At 38.6% G+C, this 24,310-nt stretch overlaps 2 protein-coding genes across 3 annotated transcripts in view; one reads left to right on the forward strand and one right to left on the reverse strand.

The window, feature by feature from the left end:
• Positions 1 to 4,022, forward strand: part of HMGCS1 (3-hydroxy-3-methylglutaryl-CoA synthase 1) — a 29,732-nt gene extending 25,710 nt beyond the window's left edge. The window contains exons 9-10 of one of the 2 annotated variants that reach the window (XM_083352593.1): positions 430 to 590; positions 2,026 to 4,021. In XM_083352593.1, coding sequence (XP_083208719.1) covers positions 430 to 590; positions 2,026 to 2,118 — 254 coding nt within the window. In that variant the 3' untranslated portion in view covers positions 2,119 to 4,021. Of the gene's footprint in view, positions 1 to 429; positions 591 to 2,025 lie in introns of both variants that reach the window. The other variant, XM_083352592.1, reaches the window with a different exon arrangement.
• A 5,697-nt stretch (positions 4,023 to 9,719) lies between these two features.
• On the reverse strand, positions 9,720 to 14,081 carry NIM1K (NIM1 serine/threonine protein kinase; the record flags this gene model as incomplete). Its single annotated transcript, XM_083353522.1, has 3 exons — positions 9,720 to 10,470; positions 12,359 to 12,627; positions 13,793 to 14,081. 3 exons carry the CDS (start codon positions 14,079 to 14,081, stop codon positions 9,721 to 9,723), a joined length of 1,308 nt encoding a protein of 435 aa, XP_083209648.1. The 3' UTR covers position 9,720.
• Between the last annotated feature and the right edge of the window lie 10,229 nt (positions 14,082 to 24,310).

Here is a 24,310-nt window from a genome sequence, read left to right on the forward strand (position 1 = left end):
CTAATCATTGGGAAGGTTATTCACAGATTAGGTTCAATAGCTTTAAAGAATTACATTAATTGTATAACAAACTACTGCATTCCTATGCACCATAATGCTTGTAAAAAGGCTTGTTACTACCATCTTATCCCTAAAACTATGCAAATTTGTAGAAAACAAAAATGTCTAATAACTTCTTGGGTTTCTGTGCTCTTCTGTGTAAGATTGCTTTAGGTTTTAGATATTTTTATTTTTTTAAGAAATAGAATTTCAAGAAAAGAAGATACATTACACCTTAATTCACTTTTTACTTTTATTTCTGGGACCCTTGACTTTATTCAGAGTAATAAGTCATCTGAAAAGGTGCTACTCACTACAGTATGTTAATATCTGGGATAAAATGTCTATTTAGAAAGTCTGCCTCCCCACCCTCCCCCTTTTTTTTTACAGCAAACTATATCCCCCAGTGTCCAGTGGATGACCTTTTTGAAGGAACATGGTACTTAATACGAGTGGATGAAAAGCACAGAAGGACATATGCCCGCCGTCCCATGCTGGGTGACAAACCTCTGGAAGCAGGAGTGGAAGTTCATCTGAACCTGGCTGGCGAGGTAACTGTGCACTCATATAATCTCCCTCCCTCCCTTATACTCAAGAACAGGTGCACATATTAATTGGGTTTAAGACTGCATAATTGCAAATTCCCTTCCCCTTCTGTTTAACTATGACTTTGCTGAAGTTGGAGTCATAGCCAAATAGAAATTCTGCTTAAATGCAAACCTGTATGCCCTAAATACTATCAACGTTAGTGCTGATCAATCTGTGACTCAAAGGGTATTCTTTTGGAAGAAGTGCAGCAAGGGCAGCAATCTGCTTGCTTTCTCTCAGTCACATTTCGCTGCTAATTTGAGGGTTGGTTGACTGTTAACTTTCTCTTTGCTGTTTCTATTTCTTGCAAAATAAATAGCTGTGCAACAAGCACATATAACAAAGTACCTCTGGACTTGTTATTCTGGAGAATCACAGTCTTAAATCCTATTAAATCATTTCTATTCTCACATTTTTTGAGCTAATGTAAAAGAGAGTCTTCTCTCACATATATACAGTTCAGTTTTTGTGGCTCTATATATTGTCCAAAAATTAGAAATTGGGCTTTCATTAAATTTGGACCATGATAGTCAAAATTAATTGTTTCCATTTTCCAAATTTTAAAGCATGCCCAGTTATTTCATGCTATTGCTATTCAAACTTATCCAATTCTTACCTAATTGTAATTTATTGTCACCAATGTCCTTTAAATCTGGGGCACAGGATTTTTGGCATTCATTGTTCAATTATTCAGATGAAAACAAATCGCCACCCCCCCAATATGTGGTTGCCCCTCTGACCTGTTCTCTCCCAAGTGCTTCAGTCAGGAAATTGCCACTTGGTTATGCATTATAGAGAATTGTCTACACCAGACATGTCAAATACAAGGCCCGGGGCCCGGATCCGGCCCGCAAAGTGGTTTCATGTGGCCCCTGAAGCCATCCTGGAAACTGAGGGAACGGCCCCTGCTGCTTTGGCCCTGGCCCAGAGACCCTCCGCCTGCCAGAGACCCCCAGTTCTGTCCCACTCCTGCCCAGGCCCCCATAGGCACCCTTGATGCCAATGATGTAGAGCTGGCCATGCCCACCCAGTAGGCCATATGCACTCCAGCCACGCCCACCCAGTAGGCCACGCCCACCCTGGCCATACCCACCCAGCCCCCCGAGGACAACCACAATGCTGATGTGGCCCTCAATGAAATTGAGTTTGACACCCCTGGTCTACACCAACATTTTTCAACTTTGGCATCTCAAAGATGCATGGAGTTCAACTCCCAGAATTCCATCATCAGCCTGAACTATGTACATCAAGTATTTACAACCATGTATTTACTATTATGCTACTGTTTCCTTGTGTGTCTTTAGGTTTTCTCATTTTATTTTGAAACGTACATTTAAAATAACTGTTGGCTTTGTTTTTTGATGGGTTCTAATCTGTGGCTTCTTTCCCCTTTCCTAGCATATTCCCAGCCCTGCCAAGAAAGTACCACGAATTCCTGCAAAAATGGACACTGAAGCAGTTGCTGTTACCCTTTCTAATGGGGAGCATTAACACCTCTGTGAGGTGGAAGCTGATTAGATATGGGGACATACATGGGATTAACCTGTTATAATCCACATTCAGCTGTATAGTACCGCTTAACTGGGGCATGGAAAATGTTAAGCTTGACGCTCTGTTGTCTGATGCTGTTTGTTGATGTATGTAGTTTAATAACACTAAAGTTCTTGTGCTTCTTGGAACTGAAATTACCAAGGGCTCTTTGTGAAAACAGTTTTTATTAAAATAGTCATGATTCAGGAATAGGTTATGTAACTTCAGTTATCTTTCTCCTCCTACCTTTTTTGACTTAAGATCTATATAACATTTTCTAAAACTAGTTTCCAGAGAAGAAGCCAGATTTGTTATAAAAGCAATTATTGAAATCAGTTATTGTGATTTAAAGCCTTTCATATATATCTCCATTTGATCTTTAGCGTTAGGGTCCCATGTGCCTTAACAATAAAAATGCCCCAAATCTTAAATATGACTCTGATTCCACTTTTCAGAATTCCCCACATTGAGGTCAATCCAACATATTTGTTCTTCAAGGTGCTAATAATTGGATGCAGATTATTTTTAGTTATTTCTATTCTATGCAGAAAGCTGCAGGCATGTAACTATTGATAACATGGCTTCCAGTTGTGTGTGTATGTGTGTGTGTGGTTTACACTTTTGTAAACACTCTTGCTCCCCTTCTTCCAAATATAATGTTTCTGTTCTGAGCAGAATTTCTTCATTGAAAGTACTGTCTGAATGGTAGACATTTAGTTCAGAAATAGATGCAAAATGAATTTCTTGGAACCTTTTCCTTGTAATCTTTTATAAAGGTTACTCAAGAGTAGGGACAGATGTTCAACCCAAGAACAACAATCCTGGACATTTTGTGCTGTTTTAGGGATGTATTGAAAGTTTTTCTGCAAGAATATCTGTGGCTTTGCACTTGTGTAAGTTGTTTGATATTTCAAGCTTATTTGACATTCAGTTTCACCTCTGAAGGCATACCCAAAGACTGCAATTTCAAGTGCTTAACAGCAGACATGCATCTTTTGAAGACAACTCACCAGATATGCATCCAGCTTGCTATATGTGACTCCTATGCTGATTGCCAGTCTTGGACAACAAAACCAAGAGCATTAGTCAAGGAAAATAGATTGTAGGCTGATTTCGCCTGTGGGTTCTCCTTAAGCATAATCCAATGATTTTTGTAGCTCTCCATCACACTAAGTGTTTGAACCTTTGCAAATAGAGGCTTCACTGACGGGATCCATTTGCCATTTAGGTAACCCTGGATGAATTGGAACTTAAGAGGAAAAAAAATCTTCCTGGCTTGTAGAATATAATGCATTTTACACTGAAGTTTCTATCTGTTTTTGGTTTCCTTTTCCTTTAAAATAGTTCAAAAAGCATTGTCTAATAAAACTTGGAGAACTAATACAGATTGTGCAAACATCATAAGATGCATGGTTTTGGTATTACATAGCTTTTCTCTTTTTTAAAGTGACAGAAGTTAGGCAATCTCTACATCTGTATATCCTTTGACTTAACATTAACTGATTAAACCGGTGGCCTAAGTGCTGTGGGATTCATTTTTATGTCAGAAATGTATCCAGTCCATTGCAGGCAATGGATGGGCTGAGAACTGTAGCACAAAATTAACCTTTATGAACCTCACAAACCAATGAGACAAATGCCTAGTAAAAATAAATGTTAAACTCTTTGAATCTTTTGTGTCAGTGAAGTTATGCTTTGTATTGCATGAACTTGTCAACAAGGAATTAGCAGGTGTTTCAAAAGACAGATCTAATTAAGCAAGTAAGTCATCCATGTTTGCACTAGGTTCTATAGTGCTTTAATGATTAGCCTAGTTCTATGTATATGCTTTCTTGGATCATGGTCCATGTATCAGATGCATGGAGTACATGAGGCATGTAAAAATAAAATTATCTTTGAGGTGCTGCAAAGTTCTGGGTTTTGTTGCAGAAGACTCAACATGGCTATTGCCTTCAGGCTGTTATTGTACATTCAAATTATAAACAGTATGCTTTGGAATCAGAGGAGGTTTTGGCATATCTTCTTCTGCATAATCATTTTAGAGAGATCTGATTCAACAAATGGATTTGGAAATTCAGTTGGGACGCTAAACCAGCTATCCTAAGCTTTTCTTAACTTTATGATGGCATATCAAGATAACTTGTAGTTGGCTTTTGATCTCTAAGGACAAGAAAGGAGGCACAGATAATGAATGGGCATTCTTCTGACAGGCACCAAACAACTTTCTGTCTTAAGTAAACGTGAAGGTGTAGGAAAAAAAATGGGAAGAAAATTAGAACTCTCTTTTTATCTTATTTTGATGGGCAGAAAAAATGTTTCTTCTGATTTTTTAAAATTTGATATTTTTTAATCTTTTCCATGCTTTCCTATTTCAACTGTGTTATAATACAATTCCTTACCTGAAGGAAAATGTTAGCATGAGAAAGTTGCCTTTCAGAGAACATGTTTCTGTTCTTAATCAGAAACATTCTCATTTGTAATATCAAGAGAGCCAGCACAGTAGTGTGATGAGAATAAATGGATCATAGAACTGGAAAGGACCACAAGGATCATCCAGTCCAACCCTCTGCAATGTGTGGCAAACCATGATATCAACTATCCATGGGAAATGGCTTACAGCATCTTAAAAACTCCCAAAATGGAGATCCTACAACCTTCATAAGTTCGTACATCTTACTAAGTCAAACTCAGCACTGGCTTATGCAATTTGTTTATGGTATGATGTGTGCATTCAGCTGTGACTTATTCAATGAACAGTGAGTATGATTTTTGAACTCCATCAATGGATTGAGCAATCAAGAGAAATTTATGGAAAAGACAACATCTATATATGATTTAGATTGAACACAACACATAGATATTAAGCATAACTGCTTTGTAGATTCCACTCCCATTGGAGTTGGGATCACAAACCTGTAAACACCAAGTACTCAGTAACCTAAATAGTATCCTCTTAAAAGTGGATTCAGCTAACCCTGGAGAAAACATCAAGCAGCCAGAGCATCTGTAACTAGCTTTCTCTTGACTTCCTAGATAGTCTTTACATCTAGTGATCTAGCTACCTAAATCAGTGGGTTTTAAAGACTTTCTATTTGATGATTGAATGACAAATTTACATGGAAAAATACTTTATTTTCATGAGAATTATGGTGCTTGAGTTTAAAAACCAAACTGATGCGCTGTTTCAGAGTTTGTACTGAAGGGCATATATAGCAAACAGTTAATGTAGCTCCTCATTCAGAAAAACAACATTTGACTACTTTTTTTTAAAAAAAAGTGGGATGGGGATATCAAAGAAAATATCAGATTGTGACCTGGCTCAGGACTTCAACAAGAAGAGCAACAAAGGTGATTGGGGGACTGGAGGCTAAAACATAAAAGAAAGGTTGCTGGAATTGGGTATGTCTAGTCTAATGAAGAGGAGGACTAGGGGTGACATGATAGCACAAAGAAGAGGGAGTCAAGCTATTTTCCAAAGTACCTGAAGGCAGGACAAGAAGCAATAGATGGAAACTAACCAAAGAGAGAAGCAACCTAGAACTAAGGAGAAATTTCCTGACAATTAGAACAATTAATGGAATAACCTGCCTCCAGAAGCTGTGAATGCTCCAACACTGGAAGCTTTTTTAAAAAAGACTGGACAGCCATTTGTTTGAAATGATATAGGGCTTCCTGCCTGAGCAGTGGGTTGGATTAAAAGACCTCCAAGGTCCCTTCCTAATTATTATTATTATTATTATTATTATTATTATTATTATTATTAACATCATCATCATCAAAATATTTTAATCCTGTTTTGTTTCGTTCATGTCAGGCTCCCCAGATAGGATGACTAGAAAAATGTGATGTTCAACTTGGTCCCAGATTGCTAACTTTACAAGTGCTTCCTCTTTTGGATATCTACATGTTGTAGGATAGGATTGGTACACTGCTAGTATTCCAGCTTGCTTCACTGCACCCTCTCTTGGTCTAGCAGGCCACTCTGAAAGTGGAAGTCTATGTATCTTAAAGTTGCCAAGGTTGAGAAATATTGCTCTAGTTTACACATATAAACAATGTCCTGAATTGTCAGGGAAATAAATTAATACTTCCCTATCAGAGGGCGATGAACCGTGGTTCATTTGACGCATGGTAAACATCAGGTACAAAAAACCCGGGGCATATTCGACTGTATATAAAAACTTTAATTGGAAAGCAAAGAAAAAGCTAACTGACTACATCCTCTCATCAGACAGAATACAAAGAGAAGAGAAAAAAAGTAAAGTGAGAAAACTTTTGTAGACATGCGCACTCATGCTAGGCATGAAACCATAACATGGCTGGACATGTGGCAATCACCTTGGTTACACTGATAAGATTACTATGCAGCTGGCAGAAAAACAGAGACGTGCTGAGCTGACAAAACAGAAAAAAAACGCAGTGACAACCCCTTCTTTTGTCAGTAAAGCAGAACTCAGATAAGGCACATCTTCTGATGCAGATACTCGTGCTGGGCTGCAGGAAGTGGCTTGCTCAGCATATCAGCAATCAGATCATGTGTAGGCACATACTGCAATTTTACAAAACCTTGTTTGACTACTTTTCTTATATTTTGATAACGGATGTCGATATGTCTAGACCTTGAACCTGTAAAGCGATTCTCAGATATATAAACCACAGATTCGTTGTCTTCCATCACAGTGATCGGTCGAATCGGGTGTGTCCAGATATCTGTGACTAAAGCATCAAACCACGTTAGAGAATTACATGCATCTGAAACAAGCATATTCAGCTTCAGTAGAAGAACAAGAAACAAAATTCTGTTTACACACATGCCAGTAAACAGGACACCCATTTAAAAACATCATATAACCTGAAGTACTTTTACATGATTTATCACTCGCCCAATCAGAATCCACATAACTGCATAGTCAGTATGTGTCGGTTCTAATAACAACTTCATGTTTTTAGTGTGTTTTAGGTATCTCAATAATTTCTTAACACATGTCCAATGAAACTGTTTTGCCTTGCCTACGTGTCATGATAGGAGATTAACACTAAGTGCAATGTCGGGTCTAGTCCAACTACTAATATACAGCAGCGACCCAATGACTGAGCGATAAAGTGTTTGATCTTCTCTGCTACCATTGTCAGGGAAATAAATTAATACTTCCCTATCAGAGGGCGATGAACCGTGGTTCATTTGACGCATGGTAAACATCAGGTACAAAAAACCCGGGGCATATTCGACTGTATATAAAAACTTTAATTGGAAAGCAAAGAAAAAGCTGACTACATCCTCTCATCAGAGAGAATACAAAGAGAAGAGAAAAAAAGTAAAGTGAGAAAACTTTTGTAGACATGCGCACTTAACAGCAGTGTTAGGCATGAAACCATAACATGGCTGGACATGTGGCAATCACCTTGGTTACATTGATAAGATTACTATGCAGCTGGCAGAAAAACAGTGAGACGTGCTGAGCTGACAAAACAGAAAAACGCAGTGACATGAATGATGGCAATCAAATTGCTATTTCACAACTACATATCCCCATTAGAAACAGCAATGCTTTGCTTTCTTCATTGGAAGTGTCAAAGATGTGAGCCAGGCCATGAGTTGGTCTGTGCATGCGACACTGCAGACTTCGACACTGACAATAGTTGCTAGTTGCCATTTGTTCCCGTTTCTGGAGCTGCCATGGGTTTGCAATATGTGGCACTTACGAAGTATTTTTCGCTCTCCATTCCCATTAAAATATAAGTCTTTCATATACAGTAATTGAAGTTCATTTCTCCATTCTCTTATATCTGATATAGTCACAGTGACTACTTCTTGCCCTCTGAGTAGTCTCATGATTGCAGTTTTACAGGGGGGGGGGGAATTGCATGGCAAAGTATTGACACACACACACACACAAACAATTTATCAAACAAATCCACAGATAATGATGTATTTAAAAACCATGCAATTACCTAACCCAGTTCCTAAAGCAGCATTTGACAAACAGTAATATCGGAATCCAGAAAGTGCTCAAAAGAAAGGCAAGCCCAAAGCAAAGCCATTGGTCTCTAACTGTGTTAAGGCAAAGCAGCTTGAGCCTCTGCTGCAGTTAGGGGGGTCTGGAGCAATCCTCAACAGGATTGGGCTTAGAAGACCCTTTCTGCAAAGACTTTGAAATAGCAAGCTTTGTCTCGCTATTAGGGTATACAGGTGGTCCTCAACATATGACATTTGGGATCAAAATTTCCAATGCTAAGCAAGCAGATTGTTAAATGAGTTACGCCTGATTTTATGACATTTTTTGTCACAATTACTGCAGCTGTTAAGTGACTCATATGGTTGTTGAGCTGAACTGGCTTCTCCCATTGACTTTGCTTGTCAAAAGCAGCCTGGGAAAGTCACAAATGGTGATCACATAACTCAGGGAGGCTGCAATGTCATCAATACATACTGGCTGCCCAATGTTCCACTTTTGATGATGTGACTGTGAGGATGCTACAGTTAGAGTAAGGGCAACGAGCAGTCATAAATCACTTTTTTCAGTGCCATTGTAACTTTGAATGGTCACTAAGCAAATGGCTGTGAGGACTACTTATAATGTTATTATTAGGGCTTATGCAAAATAGTGCTTCAATTTCTGTTAGTTGTCATTCATTATCTGGATGTAGGGACAAGTGTATGTTAAGGAAAGACTTGTCCCACTACGACAAACAGGATTTCAGCTCCCAACTAGCTTTTGGGAGACAGTTTGGAGTAATAGTTAAGGTGGTATATAGTATAGTTCTCGTCCTGCCTTAGGCATGAAAGCTGCTGGCTGGGTAACTTTGGGGCAGTCTCTCAGTCCAATCCACCTCACAGGATTGTTGTAGAAGGAGAATAATACGTTTGCTGCCATGAATTACTTATAAAAGTAATTAAGTGGAAATAAAACAAAAAATAACCATTTATTTTACAATTATAGCAGTTGGTCAACAGTGATATTAATAAAAGAATGCTTGTAAACAGACATGTCAGAAAAAGTGACTTTTTAAAATGATTGGTTTGCTTCTTTGGCAGTGTGATAAGACATGAAAAGTTGAGAATCACTGTCCTAGGTTAATAAATGTGGTGGAAGGAGAGCAAATGTGTTTATTTGGAACATTATCCAATTGACACCTGCATCTATAACAACCAACTCAACACAATTCTGTGCAGCAGTGTTCCTCCAAAAATGGAGTTTCATCTTCTCCTCAGATTTGAAGTCTGGAAAAAAAAACCCTACAAAAGGGATTAAATCACAGAATGCATAGGCTTTTGGCCTTAAATTTTGGGAGTGGAAACCATATATCAGAAGCTTTAAGGCATCCTTTTTACTTTTCCAAAATTACAAAAATGCTCAGGGCAAGGGTTCACTGCTACCAAACAAAACGACTCCAAAAAGTCACACTCTCTCTCAGCCCAACCCACCTCACAGGGTTGTTGTAGGGAGAAGAGAAGGAGGAAGGAGTATTGTGCATGTTCGCTGCCTTGAGTTACTTATAAAATAATAAAGGTGGGATAAAATTCTAAAAAAAAAATTCTTTATAAAGCACCAGGAAGGTGCTTTATAAAATCAAACAGAGTTTTGATGAATACTTGTGGTCCTGATAGGTACACAGATTTTTCTTTGACCTTGGTTTCTTGGGTTCAGGTTGGCTGACGAGAGGGACAATTTCCATGGCCTGTTTTTTCTGCACCCGGTGAAGAACAATTCTGTAAGTCCCAGTTACTGAGGTGCAGTAATCTCTCCCATGGTTATTCTGAATGTGCTCTTTTGTGATTCCCAAATGGTTCAAAATGATTTTTACCTCAGTCTCTTCCTTCTGGAGGGTATTGTCCTCAGACAAAAATTTGGGATCCAGCTTAAAGGGTTTCAAGGGTTTGGGATATTGCACACCATTCATCCATTCACTGTTCATAATGTTATCAATGGAGTAGCGTTCTGACGGAACTGGTTGTAGGATTGCCCAAATCAATCTCTGGCAAGATTCAGACAGGAATGGTGGCACGCTATATATCCCACCAAGAATGTGCTTTTTTAGCTTGGCCACTGTGTCTGCCTGGAACGGCATGAGCCCCGTGGTCATGAAATACAGAAGGATTCCTAGGGCCCAGATATCAACATAAATTCCAAGGTAATTTTCATCTCTGAAAAGTTCCGGAGCAGCATAAGGAGGAGAACCACAGAAGGTGTTCAAGGACTCCTCTTTTTGACTTACTGTGCTGAATCCAAAATCTCCCACCTTCACACACGTGTTACTGGCGTAAAAGATGTTTTCAGCTTTCAGGTCCCGGTGAATTATGTTGTTCTCGTGCTGCAGAATAGAATTTAAAAGTATAAATATAAGCAAAAAGCCAAGGCAGTCTAATATAGGAAACACCTTATTTTTTTTAGTTTTTCAAACTCTTTATCTGTGCTAAAAATGCAAGTTTTGATATTTTAACAAAAGCATTAAGGTAGAGTGAGAAGTAATAAAGTACGTTAAGAATTCTGTGCAAAATTATCAGCAGGGCTGTTTATAATCTTCCTTAAGGATAGTGGAATCTCTTCCTTGCATTTTCTCCTTGGCTGAGATTTTCAAGATCGAATAACTATTTGGAATGATCTGAGAATTTCAGCTCTGAGTGGGGTTTGGAACAGAAGATCTCTAAAGTCCTTTCCAATTGTACAAGTCTATGATTCTATAAGCAATATAGGAAAAGTGAAGACAGGCTGGGAAACATTGACGAATGCAATCAGTTCTGGCCATATAGTCTGGAGGCAGGCAGATTGAGATGGTTTAGGAATATATGAAGAGGCTGAGGAAGTAGCAACTGAAGAAACCCCAGGTTGAACTGGCAGGCAGAGCAACAGAAGCTACAAATAATTGGGGAGTACTGAGCATGCTGAGTACTGCAGGATAGGGTGCAAGCAAGTTGATGTTTAAAGGGATGTGGGATTGAAGAAAGGGCAGGGGAATCAGCTCGGAAACATGTACAGAAGCAACATTTGAGAGGTAGGCAGAGATGGTTGGTGGCTTTGAGGAATGTAACTGGGTATCCTAGGCCACACCTAGGTACCACTCATGCCCCTTGTGTTCTTACTTGAATTTGGAAGCCACACCCTGTTTTGAAACTCCTTTAAATTAGGAGAAACTTGCAAGAGAAGCCAGTGGTATGAGCAGGAAGTAAAGAAAATGTATTTGTCACATCTTAGGGCAGTAGGCAGTCTATATGGGTTTGTAACTTGCTCTGAAGCCTTTGAACTATGGTGCTGGAGAAGACTCCTGCGAGTCCCTTGGACGGCAAGGCGATCAAACCGGTCAGTCCTAGAGGAGATCAACCCTGACTGCTCTTTAGAAGGCCAGATCCTGAAGTTGAAACTCAAATACTTTGGCCACCTAATGAGAAGGAAGGACTCACTGGAGAAGAGCCTAATGCTGGGAAAGGTTGAGGGCAAGAGAAGAAGGGGACGACAGAGAATGAGGTGGCTGGATGGAGTCACTGAAGCAGTAGGCGTGAGCCTAAATGAACTCCAGAAGATGGTGGAGGACAGGAGGGCCTGGAGGAACGTTGTCCATGGGGTTGCAGTGGTTCGGACATGACTTCACAACTAACAACAACAACAACTTGCTCTGAGAACTCTCAAAGTGAAGAATAGGTTGTAAAGACTTGAAACTAACAAATACAGGAAGATGATAGTGTTCCAAAAAAGACTTATAAATTGCTGCTACTATATAAAACAAAAGATTCCATCTAGCTATAATAATTATAAAGAAGAAGTTAGAGGGCTTTATCTTATGATATATACAGCAATGAGCCACCAAGAAAATAAATACAATTCTGAAACATAAAGGCCAAATAAATATAAAATAAATTGTGGTGTCCTGTATATTTCCTTCTCATGCACAACTTTGACATGCAAAGATTTACCAAGGATTGTCTTCTCCTTGAAGAGTAGATTGAAAGGCAGAGAACTACAATACCTTCAATTGCAATTACAATTTTTCTAACACTAGATAGTTTTGAGCATGAAAAAATTGTTGATCAACTCATCACAGCAATAGGGAAAGCTTGTCTTGCATTCACTGCTTTCAATGAAAAACACAGCCCAAGAACTGTGAAGGCATTGAAAACACCAAAATGTTCCTGGAAGTCCTCCAGAGTTACTGAGCTACCACATTCATCAACCCCAGGCAACACGGGTAACCAGAAAGGACTCACCATATGTTTAATGGCAGACACAATCTGAGCAAAAATGTGCTTGCTCTTTTCTTCCGATAACTTCCCATCTGTTATGATTTTAGTGAAAAGCTCTCCTCCATTAGCATACTCCATGACCAGGTATAGTTTGGAGAAGGTCTCCATGACTTCATACAACCTGATAATGTTTGGATGGTGCAGCTTCTCCATACTAGAAATTTCAGAAGAGAGGAGTCTCTGGGTTGTGTGGTCTAATTTACTTTTATCCAGGATCTTGATAGCTACTTTTTCTGGAAAACACCATTTTGATGTTCACATTGTTAGGAAACATGACTAATCTCTCACTTAGAAAAATAGTAGAAAACATTATTCAGGACTAACAAATTGAGAACAACTCTGCTGAGATCATAAATTATTCGTTTAAAGCTCCTTACCACAATCCAACTTAAATCAACTTTACAACTTTACATATTATTTAACACAATTATCAGCTTCTAAAGGAGCACGTGAGACACCATGTGAGGTAGATCTTGCCACTTAGAAAGGAAAAAAATAGAATTAATAGAACTTAAGTAACCTGAGTAAATCTTAGTCAATTTATGCACAAGCCTCAGACTGCTGATGTTTACACCTAAGATTAACATGTGGCTGGAATCTCCTTTGATCATGTGGGTATGCTTAGCTATCTCAGGCTTATGATTATCATATCTAAAGTAGTACTGGATATTACAAAGACTTTTCAACCTAATTTAGTCCAACCCGGACATCCAACCCACTTGTGTAACAGGACAATCCATCACAGGGAGTATTATTATCACTCAAAGTTTTTCTGGATTAGACACAGGACAAAAGAAAAAAACCACAAGTTGAGCTGCCCTTACAAGTTATTCTCGTTTCAGTTTAGTTCAGCTGGAGTTACTGATTCTCCTGAAATGCTCAACAACCAGCAACAGCTGACATCTGAATAGAGACAAGGTTAGTTAGGTGAAAATTGCAGTGTAAGCTGCCAGTTAATAAAGACTTAGCAAAACTGTAAATTAAAGAACATTCACAATTTCTTTGCCTTACATGAAACTCAGCATAAGAGCTGCATTTTGTACACAAAATAATATTCATACTCTAAATACTGTAATAACTACCCATATTTTTGGCCCTCTTAATTAACTATACTGATCAGACAAATACTATGCACTGGAAAACTGGAAAAGAGAATATATTAGCAGAGGTCTATTTCAGCACAAACTATGTTAAAAGGTCAATAAATACGTTAATCTTTTAGCTTTTGCATTAATTGGGATGATTTAGTTTCAATTACTGCTTTCAGGATGTATCTTTTCAGTACATATATGGGAGACACATATAACACAGGACTTTTTCACATAACATGGTGTTCTTTCTCTTTGGCCTACATGAACCTCCCATAAACCCATGTTCCACTCACTGAATTGTTCTTACCTTTTGTCAGAGTGTGTATTCCAAGTTTCACTTGGGAGAAGTTCCCACTTCCAATTTTACCTCTGATGCTGTAAAACCCAACCCTCTTGCCCAGAGTTAATTCTTTTACTATTTTTTCACTCTGGGACATATCTAGAATAAGTTTCTCAAACGGGGTCAGTTGGTGTTGATTGGCTGGCTCATCTTCTGTGTTCACAACTTTGTTAGTATGATAATCTCCGCCATCTTCATGATTCCACCTAGCATTTCTGTCACTCCCTGGATCTCCATTGCAGTGAACTGTGGTCATGGTCCAGGGAAAGACACATATCCATGGGATATAATTGATTCCAGGGAAATCTTTAAAAAGAATCTGCAACTGCAGAAGCATCCATGAGTTCAAGATCAGTTCAGTATTGAGTTTATATGAAATTTCTGTGGTAGCAAGATATTGCACGTTTCTTCCAATTAAAGTTGATAACTAAAATAGATTCATTTCCTCCATTGTTCATTAGCGGTTTTTAAATGCCAAGGAAGATAGTAGTGGTTGTAACATGCAGGTTTAGTGAAAGATTTGCAATCAAAGCTACAAACTCATTGTCTCCTAAGCAGGGAATGGTGGTGCACCCAATTCAATACTTCTGAGGACTCAGGTTTCAAGACTCCAACTATTCACACATATCAAGTACTGATGATTCTGTATACATTCTAATCCCTTAGAATAGCTGATCACATCTAAGAAGGATGATGAGTTGGAGGTTCTTCTTTTCCTGATTCAGGTCTCAGCCTGAAAACTGAATGCTGAAATATTCATTATTATACCCTTTTGGTCAGCAACGTTTTTGCTCCAACCTGGAAACGCTTAGGCACTTTTGCAAAGCTCTGCTGTCAAAATGTCACTTGTGTTCATTTCATTGTAACTGCAGGGAAGAGGGGTGACACCAGAAGATGGCTTGCTTTCATATTCCCAGTTCTCCAAATATTCCCAGTTGCATGCCTTCCTAAAAGGAAAGAGAGGTTATTTGTTTGTTTATTCTATTATTTGTTTTGTTTTTATCCATTTGCATAAATGCCCATCTCAAACATAAATAAATGCAATGCTAGCATTTCTTGCCCATTTCTCTCTCCTGCAGGCCTCTGTGTGTATATGTGTGGTAGGTACGCACCTTCAGCTCAGTTTTGACTCCTGACAATTGCCTGAACTAGTCCCAGCAGTTTTGTTGATCAGATTTCAGAAATAGTTTGTAATTTCCTCTCTCCTGGGGAGGACAGAAAGTGATTGGCCTAAGGTGACCCAGAATGGCTATGTGTCTAGGGCTGGGCTAGAAATCACAGTCTCCTGGTTTCTAGCCAATGCCTTAACTACTAGACCCACTGGGCTCTCTTGCTGGCCTGTAGGACATCTCAGTCTTCCAATTACTGTATGCCCAAGTGTTACCATTTAATGCTTTTACAAAAGTGCCAACAGAAAAACCAAATCTAGTGGTAACTTGTACAGAGACGCCAAAACGAAATTTTACTATGAAGCTCCCCATCTATTCCATGTGATATAGATGGCATGTAACGATCACTTTATGAAAATAAGCTGTATCATTGCAAAGTTCTTAATGTGCTCAGGACTCTTGGATTTCTGACAAAGGAAAGCCAGCTACTTAGCACTGTCTTTCCATTTACAGTTTGCAGATAAAGAGGACATAAATAGCATAGTAACGTTAAGGACAGGACTTCTTAGAACAGTAGTTGCAGATAGTCACAGCAGCTATTTTTGCAGTAGTGTTTGTACTTCACCTCAATACACATGCCAGTGTTACTAAATGTGTACCACGAGCATCAGAGAACACATGCTATTATATAATCAGGACACGTGCTTAATCTTCTAATCTTGTGGATTATTACTGCAGCATTATTATTGCAGCAGACTGGACAGCCATTTGCCTGAAATGGTATAGGGTTTCCTGCCTGAGCAGGGGGTTGGACTAGATAACCTCCAAGGTCCCTTCCAACTTCTTCTTCTTCTTCTTCTTCTTCTTCTTCTTCTTCTTCTTCTTCTTCTTCTTCTTCTTCTTCTTCTTCTTCTTCTTCTTCTTGTTATTATTATTATTATTATTATTACTACTACTACTACAAAGCACCATAACATTTTTTTTATTTTAGATGAAACGCCATACTTGCTATTTTGCTTAATGTAGTCTTTACTTCTATCATGTTTGCTCTGATGAATTAGAACAGACATGTCAACCACAAGGCTGTGGGTCAGATGCGGCCCGACATGTGGTTCCATCCGGCCCGGGAACCTGCTCTGAAAAGAATAAAGGACTGGCCCGCTGCACCTTGGCCCGGCCCAGGCCGACCGGGCACTGATCTACAACCTGGTTGCATCTATCAAAGCCAGAACGCGCTCAGCGTTAAATCCATGGGGCAGCCCCACCCTGCTCCCTGCGTGCGCGCGCACGCAAGCAGAGTCCAGCGTCCCTGCTGGCTGTCTTGTCACGCAGGCTGACTTCACCCAGGATGCCAGCACTGGCCATCTCCTGTGCACACACTTGGGGGGCAGGGCAGAGGTGGCAAGGCAGCTCCTTGCTGATTCCAGTGGATCTTAGGCTGAGCATGTTCTGGCTTTGATGGACACAACCAGGTTGTAGATCAGCGCCAACCCCCCCCAACACTTCCAGCCTCACAGACATGAGGCTTTCCTTTCACTGGGACAGACCCCCCGCATACGGGATAACAAGACTGGCAGCAGCATGGCAGCGCTGGCAATCTCCCCCTCCCATCACCCCTTCCTGAGCGTGGAGGAAGGAAAGAGATGAGAAGGAAGGAGGAAGTGTAGCAGAACGAGGTAGGAAGTTTATTCTCTGGAGAGAGAATAAAAAGCCTTTTTGCCTTCCTACCTCGTTCTCCCTCCTTCTGGCTTGTCTCAGGGGACAGGGTGGGGCTGCCCCATGGATTTAAGTCTGAGTGCATTCTGGCTTTGATGGACGCAACCAGGTTGTAGATCAGCACCCCCCCCCACCAGCACCTCCAGCCTTGCAGCCATGAGGCAACCCTTTCAATGGGACCACCCCCACCCACCCACATAGTATAGGAATGGCCAGCAGCAGCATATTAGTGCTGGCAATCCCTCCCCCTCCCATCACCCCTTCCTGAGTGGGGGGGGAAGGAAAGAGATGAGAAGGTGAAGAAAGGAACAGAGGGAGGAAGGGAGAGTGGGAGGGAGGGAGGGAGGAAGGAAGGAACAGGGAGGAAGGAAGGGAAGAAGGAAGGAACAGAGGGAGGAAGGAATGGAGGGTGGGAGGGAGGAAGGAACAGACGGTGGGAGAGACCATGTCCCGGCACTTGCCCCAGTCCCATCCTCCTCTGCCAGAAACCCTCAGATCTGCCCCAGTCCTACCCAGGAACCCCTGAAGCAAGTGATGTCGAGCTGGCCATGCCCACCCCAGCCACACCTACCCAGTAGGCCACACCCATCCCAGCCACACCCAACTTCTCCCCCCAAGGCAACCACAATGCTGATGTGGCCCTCAATGAAATTGAGTTTGACACCCCTGAATTAGAACTTCTGTTGCTAAATTGTTGTTAACTTCTCTTGATAATCCTTACAGCCAATTTTATAACCTTTTTTGCTGCAGCCATTTTGCAAATCACATGGTCATTAAACTAATCCAGTTTCCTCACTTGATTTTACTTGTCAGAAGCTCATTGGGAAGGTTGAAAATGACAATCACATGACCTGGGATACTGCAACTATCATAAATACATGCTGGTTGCCAAGTGCCTGAATTGTGATCATGTGACTTCAGGGATCTGCAACAGTCAGAAGTGGGAGAACCAGTTTCAGCACTATCATAACTTCAAAAAGTCACTAAACAAATAGTCAATATCTATTGTATTGTTCCATTTATAGGAATGAGTGCTCAGCTGTTGCCACTTGTCTTGTAAGATATTCCAAAAAGGGAGAGTGAATATTATATATCACAACAACATCTTCACAGGTATATTCAGGTTTTATATAAATACAGTATTTGCCCCTTGCATCATCTGGTAGAGTTTTGGTAAAATAATGCTTATGCCCTGGACCACTTATAATTGTAAGAGTTACTCTGTGATAGGTAGGGCTGGTTTTTAAATACAAAATATTTTAAACAATGATATTTTTGTATGAATAGAGGTAAATCTTTGATTAATAAATAAAACGTATGTATATTTAACAACAACAGATTTGTTTCAGAGACACCTGGAATTAGGATCACCATCTGGCTTATAAAGTAACATGCTTTCCCAACTTGTTTGTATCTAACTTCTCCTTCCATCATCCCTCCCACTAAAGCACTTTCCACTAACACTGCATCTTTGCCGTTGCCTTGTAGTCAAAACTGTATGAGTTGAAGTTGGATTGGGAGCAAATTTTATTATTACTTATCCTTCCTATTGTTAGCAAGCACAAACTCTCCATCTACACCAGGCCTGCTTATTTGTCCCATAGAACCCCCAACTTAGACTCAGTTGATCCCCAGATGGGAAAGATGACACGGAATCAGACCGGAATCAGATTTTCAGGCACAACACTGATTCTTGACATTCCGGAAGCCACTCAAGGCTTGGTTATGTCACCAAGCCTTGGAGTCTGAGGAACAGGGAACTTGGTTAGATGGCTCCACTATTGGTGAAAACATTCTCTCCATATCTGGGTTTGCATATTTTCTCTACTTTGCTTGTTGTATATTTGTATAATCGCCCAGACCCACTCTGTGAGAAAGATAGGTTTCTAAATTTGATGAAATAAATCTATAATAAAAATTTTAAATTATTTTTTAATATTTAAAAATATTTTTATTATTTTCCTTTTTAGCTAGGTTGATTTTATAGTATTGTAGTTATATTATCAATTATATAGTTTTATTTTTTTAATATTGTAAGCAGCCTAGAGTTACCACGTGGTAAGATGGCTGGCTAATAAATTTTACAAATAAATAAAATTTATTTTTAATACTGTTTTTTAAAAATGTGTTATTGATTTTTTAAAATATATGTTGTCTTATTTGGTTACTTTATGCTGCCCAGAGTCACTTCCATTGAGATGGATGGCCATATAAATAAATCTGATGAATAACCAAACAAATAAATTTAATCACCAGGGCCTCCTTAAGAGGAAAGATATCAGACAGTTGGGATCAATGAAATAGTTTTGTTACAGCCAACTACACTTTTCCCAGAGAGTGAAGGTGTGAGGCAGCCAATACCATTCCATCCAGGATGAAGATGACAAGTCTAACTCCCAATCATAAGGTCCTATCCTGACAGCATTTAGCCTGCCTGATCAAATAGGGCTGCTGAATCTCTTCACTGAGGTGGATTCAGTTACCAATCCCTATTTTAAATGAATGAATTGCAATACATAAGGTCTTGCCTCCTATAGAGAATTACCAGTTTGAACTGTGGTAAATTATTTCATGTCAACTTAGTTGCATTGGATGGATCCAATTTTCATTATTAAGGAGGAAAAACAAGAATTGTTGTTTATAAGTGTATTGCTGTTTTCTTAAGAAGTCCTAAGAGTTTTAGCTTAGTTTAATTTAATTATGCTAAATTTAACTCTATTTCACTTTAATTTGCTGTAGATAATTCACTAGAAAGAGGTATGATATTTTGGAAGAGATGATTTTCCCCAGTTCAGTACAAAGATAGTAACTTTCTAGTTTAAGAACACAAGCCATACTGACTCATAATTTTCTCCTCGCATCCAAGGAGACCATTAACTCCAGATTGGTTCTTCTCTATCTTAAAGTGCATCTTATTTTGTTAAGGCACCTCAAATTGCTGGAGAGGTTTTCTACCCATCACTACCCACATTTCATTCAGTTTCCAACTGTACTGTGAAAATGTAGCTGAACAAAAATAGCAATTTCAAGCAAGTTCCTTGATGTAACTTGCAATTACCAATCTTCCACTGTAATGATATTTCTTTGACAAGTTTTTAATCTATGTGTGAAATTGGCAAGGTTTTAAGCAACCTGATGCAGTTATATTAGTTTTCATTGCTTTTAACTGAAGGAGATGTAATTTACAACAGGCTATATTTAACTTTGACTGTTAGCTGAATCATTTCTGTGCCTGTTTTGAAGAAGGATGAATTTCAAAGCAGTCCCTCAGGAGAAAAATGAAGTGGCAATGTCTTCCTCATAAGATACCTTATAGGCATGATGGCCTTCAACTCCCATATTTCTTTGCCAGAAGAGAGGGCAGTGGATTATGGAACACTACAGAGGAGTCTTGCAAACACTGTAATAATAATTTTGGGGTACGTGCAGTGGTGGGATTCCGCTGGTTTGCACCACTTCGGCAGAACCGGTAGCTAATTTTTTATTGCTCAGGTCCAGAATGGAGTTTCGGAAGCGGCATCAACACAGAGAACCAGTTGTTCACATATTTGAATCCCACCACTGGGTATGTGGATACCATCAAGTCGATTTCGACTCCTGGAGACTGCCTAGACTAGTGCCTGCAGTTTTCTTGGCTAGATTTCAGAAGTAGTTGCCATTGCTTTCTTCCAGGGGATGACAGAGAATGACTGGTCTCAAGTTCACTTAGTTGGCTTCGTGCACCTAGGATAGGGCTAGAATTCACAGTCTCCTGGTTTCTAGCCAGATGCTTTAAAATATGTAATAGTAATAATATAAACTAACAAGCTGACTATTTAAATCCTTTAGTGTGTTCAATGTTCCTTCTTTCCTGCTTCCTTCTAATCTAATGCATATATTTCACCTAGGTGAGATTTGCAAGTTTTAAAATCAGTATTATGTTTAAAAATCCAATCCTGTGAAACAGGGTAACATCTTAACTCCAGTTGTAGAGCTCAATCAATATCTGATTTTAAGTTAGTTTCAAAAGAGCTATTGCTTTGTTTTTAAGGCATATAAAAACATGAAAGAAATACAGGCTCTATTTATTTAAATAGAGCTATTAAATATTGTGCTTCTTTCTTAAAAGCTGCAGCGGCTTGACATAAAAGGCACACAGCTGTAGCCTCGTCCTCATCTGATCCTCTCATGTTTGTATTTTTTCCTTTGGTCACACTCCCCAACCATTCTCCCCTCTTTGTAATACAAAGTACACAGCCTCCCCCCACCCCCAAAGTGAGGTTCTAATTAATAGAAAATAATTTAAATTAACCCTTTACTTGGCCCACATTTTCACTTGTTCTTTGAAGTACCTTTGCCACTACTCTACCAAAGGTGAAATGGAAGAGAGGGTCTCTCTTATAATAGCCATTTTCACTCTTTTCAATATTCCCTTACTGCCCTTCATCATAATAAACTACTTTTCTACCAGCATTTGCATATCTTAACATTTCTCCTTTAATAAACATTCTACCAGCCTGCAGAATTTACTCGCCAACTCCATTTTTGTCATTTATATCTAACTTGCAACAGTTTACTACATTTCTTTTTCAAGAAATTTTAATGTCTCAAAGGTGCTTTTTCAAGAAGCACCTGGACTTTCTTGTTTTTTCTTTGAAAACATTTCACTTCTCATCCAAGAAGCTTCTTCAGCTCTGACTTCAGCTGAGGAAGCTTCTTAGATGAGAAGTATATTAATTTCCAGACCCATACAGTTGGCTTCCTCATACAATCTTTGGAACATTTACTGCAAGTAAATGGGTTTTCAGCCAATAGTACAATAATATCTGCATACCAAAGTATCTGAACATTCATATCCTCAAGTATCACACCTCTAATATCATGAGAACCATCCTTCTACATCTACCCATTAATACAAGCGACATCCAATATCTCACCCAACACTGAACCATTAACTAAGCATTCATTCTACTTATTCTCAGCCCAGCTAACTTCAATCAATTACCAGGCTTATCACACTCACCAACCAACCTCCAATTTCTATTTTATAATATTTTAGCCCAAAGGAAAGAAGAATCAAAAGATGTAACCAAAGAAAAATGAAGTATGTTTGTAAAAAGTAAGGTATGGTTCAAATAAAATTAGCAGAAGGGACGTTGTTGTTACTACTACTGCAGCTGTGTGCTACTGCAACAGCCAACTTTGAAAGCTAAGAACAGCATATGGTCTCTAGTTTAAACCTGGATATTTCTTTGAAAAAGAGTTTGCTTTCTGATATCTATAAATTTAATTCCCTGAAATGCAAGACTACTGTATTATGAAGAGGTAATTCTTGCTCTACTATAATTAGACATAAGCTCCTTCAGTTTTTAACTGGATAGTCATGCAGGGAAAGAAAAAAATCCCTATTATTTTTGCTAGATATATTTCCACTGAATACATTGAAACATACCCATGCTCTTCTTAGCCCATGCCAGTTACAATGAGCACCAATCTACCTTGCCCATTAACATCTAGGCCCAACATTTGAGCAGTGCGGACCCCAGGATCCCACAGAAAAGCAAACTCCTCTACCTTCAGAATGCCAAGGAAATGTTGCATATTGAGAATCCAGACTACAGTAGGAATTCTGAGGTTACTACCTGGTATTTAAAGCGCAAGAGAGTCTGCAAGCTAATACTCTAGATCCTAAGATTCAAAAGAGCTAAAGCTATTTTTATATCCATGATCATACACTCCTCATGGTATTTTTTTCACTCACTAATCCATTCTGGATTTGCTTAACCTTTTATCCGATACCAGTCTGCACAAATCACAGCAGCTCCTTTAAATTTATTCATTTGTTTACATTCATTTTGCAGTTTAGAAGCTGACCAACTCCATGAGTCTGGTCTGCTTGCAGTATTAATAAGTGTAAACAACAGCAAAAGGAACACAGGCTATCTAGTTCTGGAAAAACACTTAATCTAATAAAGTGCATGGCAATTTGAGTTTGAGACCCTGCCTTAAATCATTGCAAGTTTTCCCAAAGATGTATCACTGACCAACAGATCTGGAGGGCACAGAATTTTTCAGTGCATACAGTCAATTAACTCCTTTGTTGTTTTGGCAGCTATTTGAGGGAAAAAGAGACCCTACAAAGAGTTACGGTAAGCTGATTTTCCCAGTTATGATAAAGACTTCTAAGATGACAAGAGAACATTGCAAGGAAACTTACAGGAGCAAAAGACCATCCTATTGATACTGCAGATTTAATTTTTTTCCTGGATTATGTACTGAGCCAGTTGGAGTATCACACCAAATCTTAATTCACTATGATAAGAATGGTACACCAAGTCAATAGTTGGGTTCATAGACATCCTATTCTCACAACGCATTTTAAGTGGGACAATGACAGGTAAAATATGTTAAAAGCCCTGTCAACTAACAGATTCAGCTATGCCAGGATAACACTAATTCCACCTACTTGATGGGTCTTAAGAATGCTTAAACCCAGTAACTTTCCTCGGTCCTTCAAGAAAAACGGATGGAGATTCTAACTCTTCAAATAAATATTCCATCACGTACTCCACAGCAGGCAATTAATCTCAAATGAGGAATCTCTTTCAAAGCAAAATGTACGGATCCATTTGGTCTGCTGCACCTTTTGATTCAGCAAAATATATTGATTAAGAAAGACACTGTGCAAAAGAAAGAGACTAAAGTGGAAACTAAGAAAATAGATGATGGGACTTACCAGAGAGAATACTTAAAAGAGAAACATTTGTTTGAATGTGGTTAAAGAAATAGAAAAATTTTGGAATATATATGTCATTCTAAGAGGGATGAATTCTCTAAATATAATATAGCATGCTTTTTCCCCTTTTTTGTTCCCTTTCTTGATATGAATAATATAAAAAAGTTGAAATGACTTAGATAAAGGAAATATTTTATATATTTAAATGTGACTGAATTTAAGAAAATTATAATGGATAAAAAATGTTTTGAATAACAGTTAAAGGACTAGATGACCAGATATATTAAATGGAATGTTTAAAGATTAAACATATTTTTAATTATGGTTAAAGAAATTTAGGAAATAAATACATATTAGCTTGGGAGGGATATATATTTTCAGTCGTATGTTATTTTTTATGCTTTTTTACTCTTCCTTTTCTTTCTTTTTTTTCTATTGTTTTATCTATTTCTTAAGAAATGTAAAAATGTGAGATGGTTCATATGGAAAAATAGAGTTCAATTTTTAAATGTAATTAATTTTTGAGAAAATCTTAACCAGTAAGAATATCTAGAATTTGGTGGGAGAAACAAATTAAAATAAGGACTGTAACAGGATCTATACGGCAGCCAGAATGATTGGATAGAAAAGAAATATTATATTGATGTGATTAATATTTTTAGGACTATTGGGAAAAATTATATATTTAATTGTTATCTATCGAAACAATAAGAATTGCATTAACTCAGTGTTTGCAAAAGAGGATATTTTGGGAAAAGAGGAAATCAACTAAAACTATTATGTGGATTATGGATTATAGAAATTAATTGTTAGTGATTGTTTTACAAATGTAACCCAGACAATACACTGTTCACCAATTATTAAGTGATTTGTTTTTAAAAAATCAACAAAATATATTCCAAAAAAAGAATGTGATCTCAGAATGCATCCAGTGCCCCAGTGTTT

Source organism: Vipera ursinii (assembly GCF_947247035.1).
Source record: "Vipera ursinii genome assembly, chromosome: 2".
Classification (NCBI taxonomy): Eukaryota; Metazoa; Chordata; class Lepidosauria; order Squamata; family Viperidae; genus Vipera; species Vipera ursinii.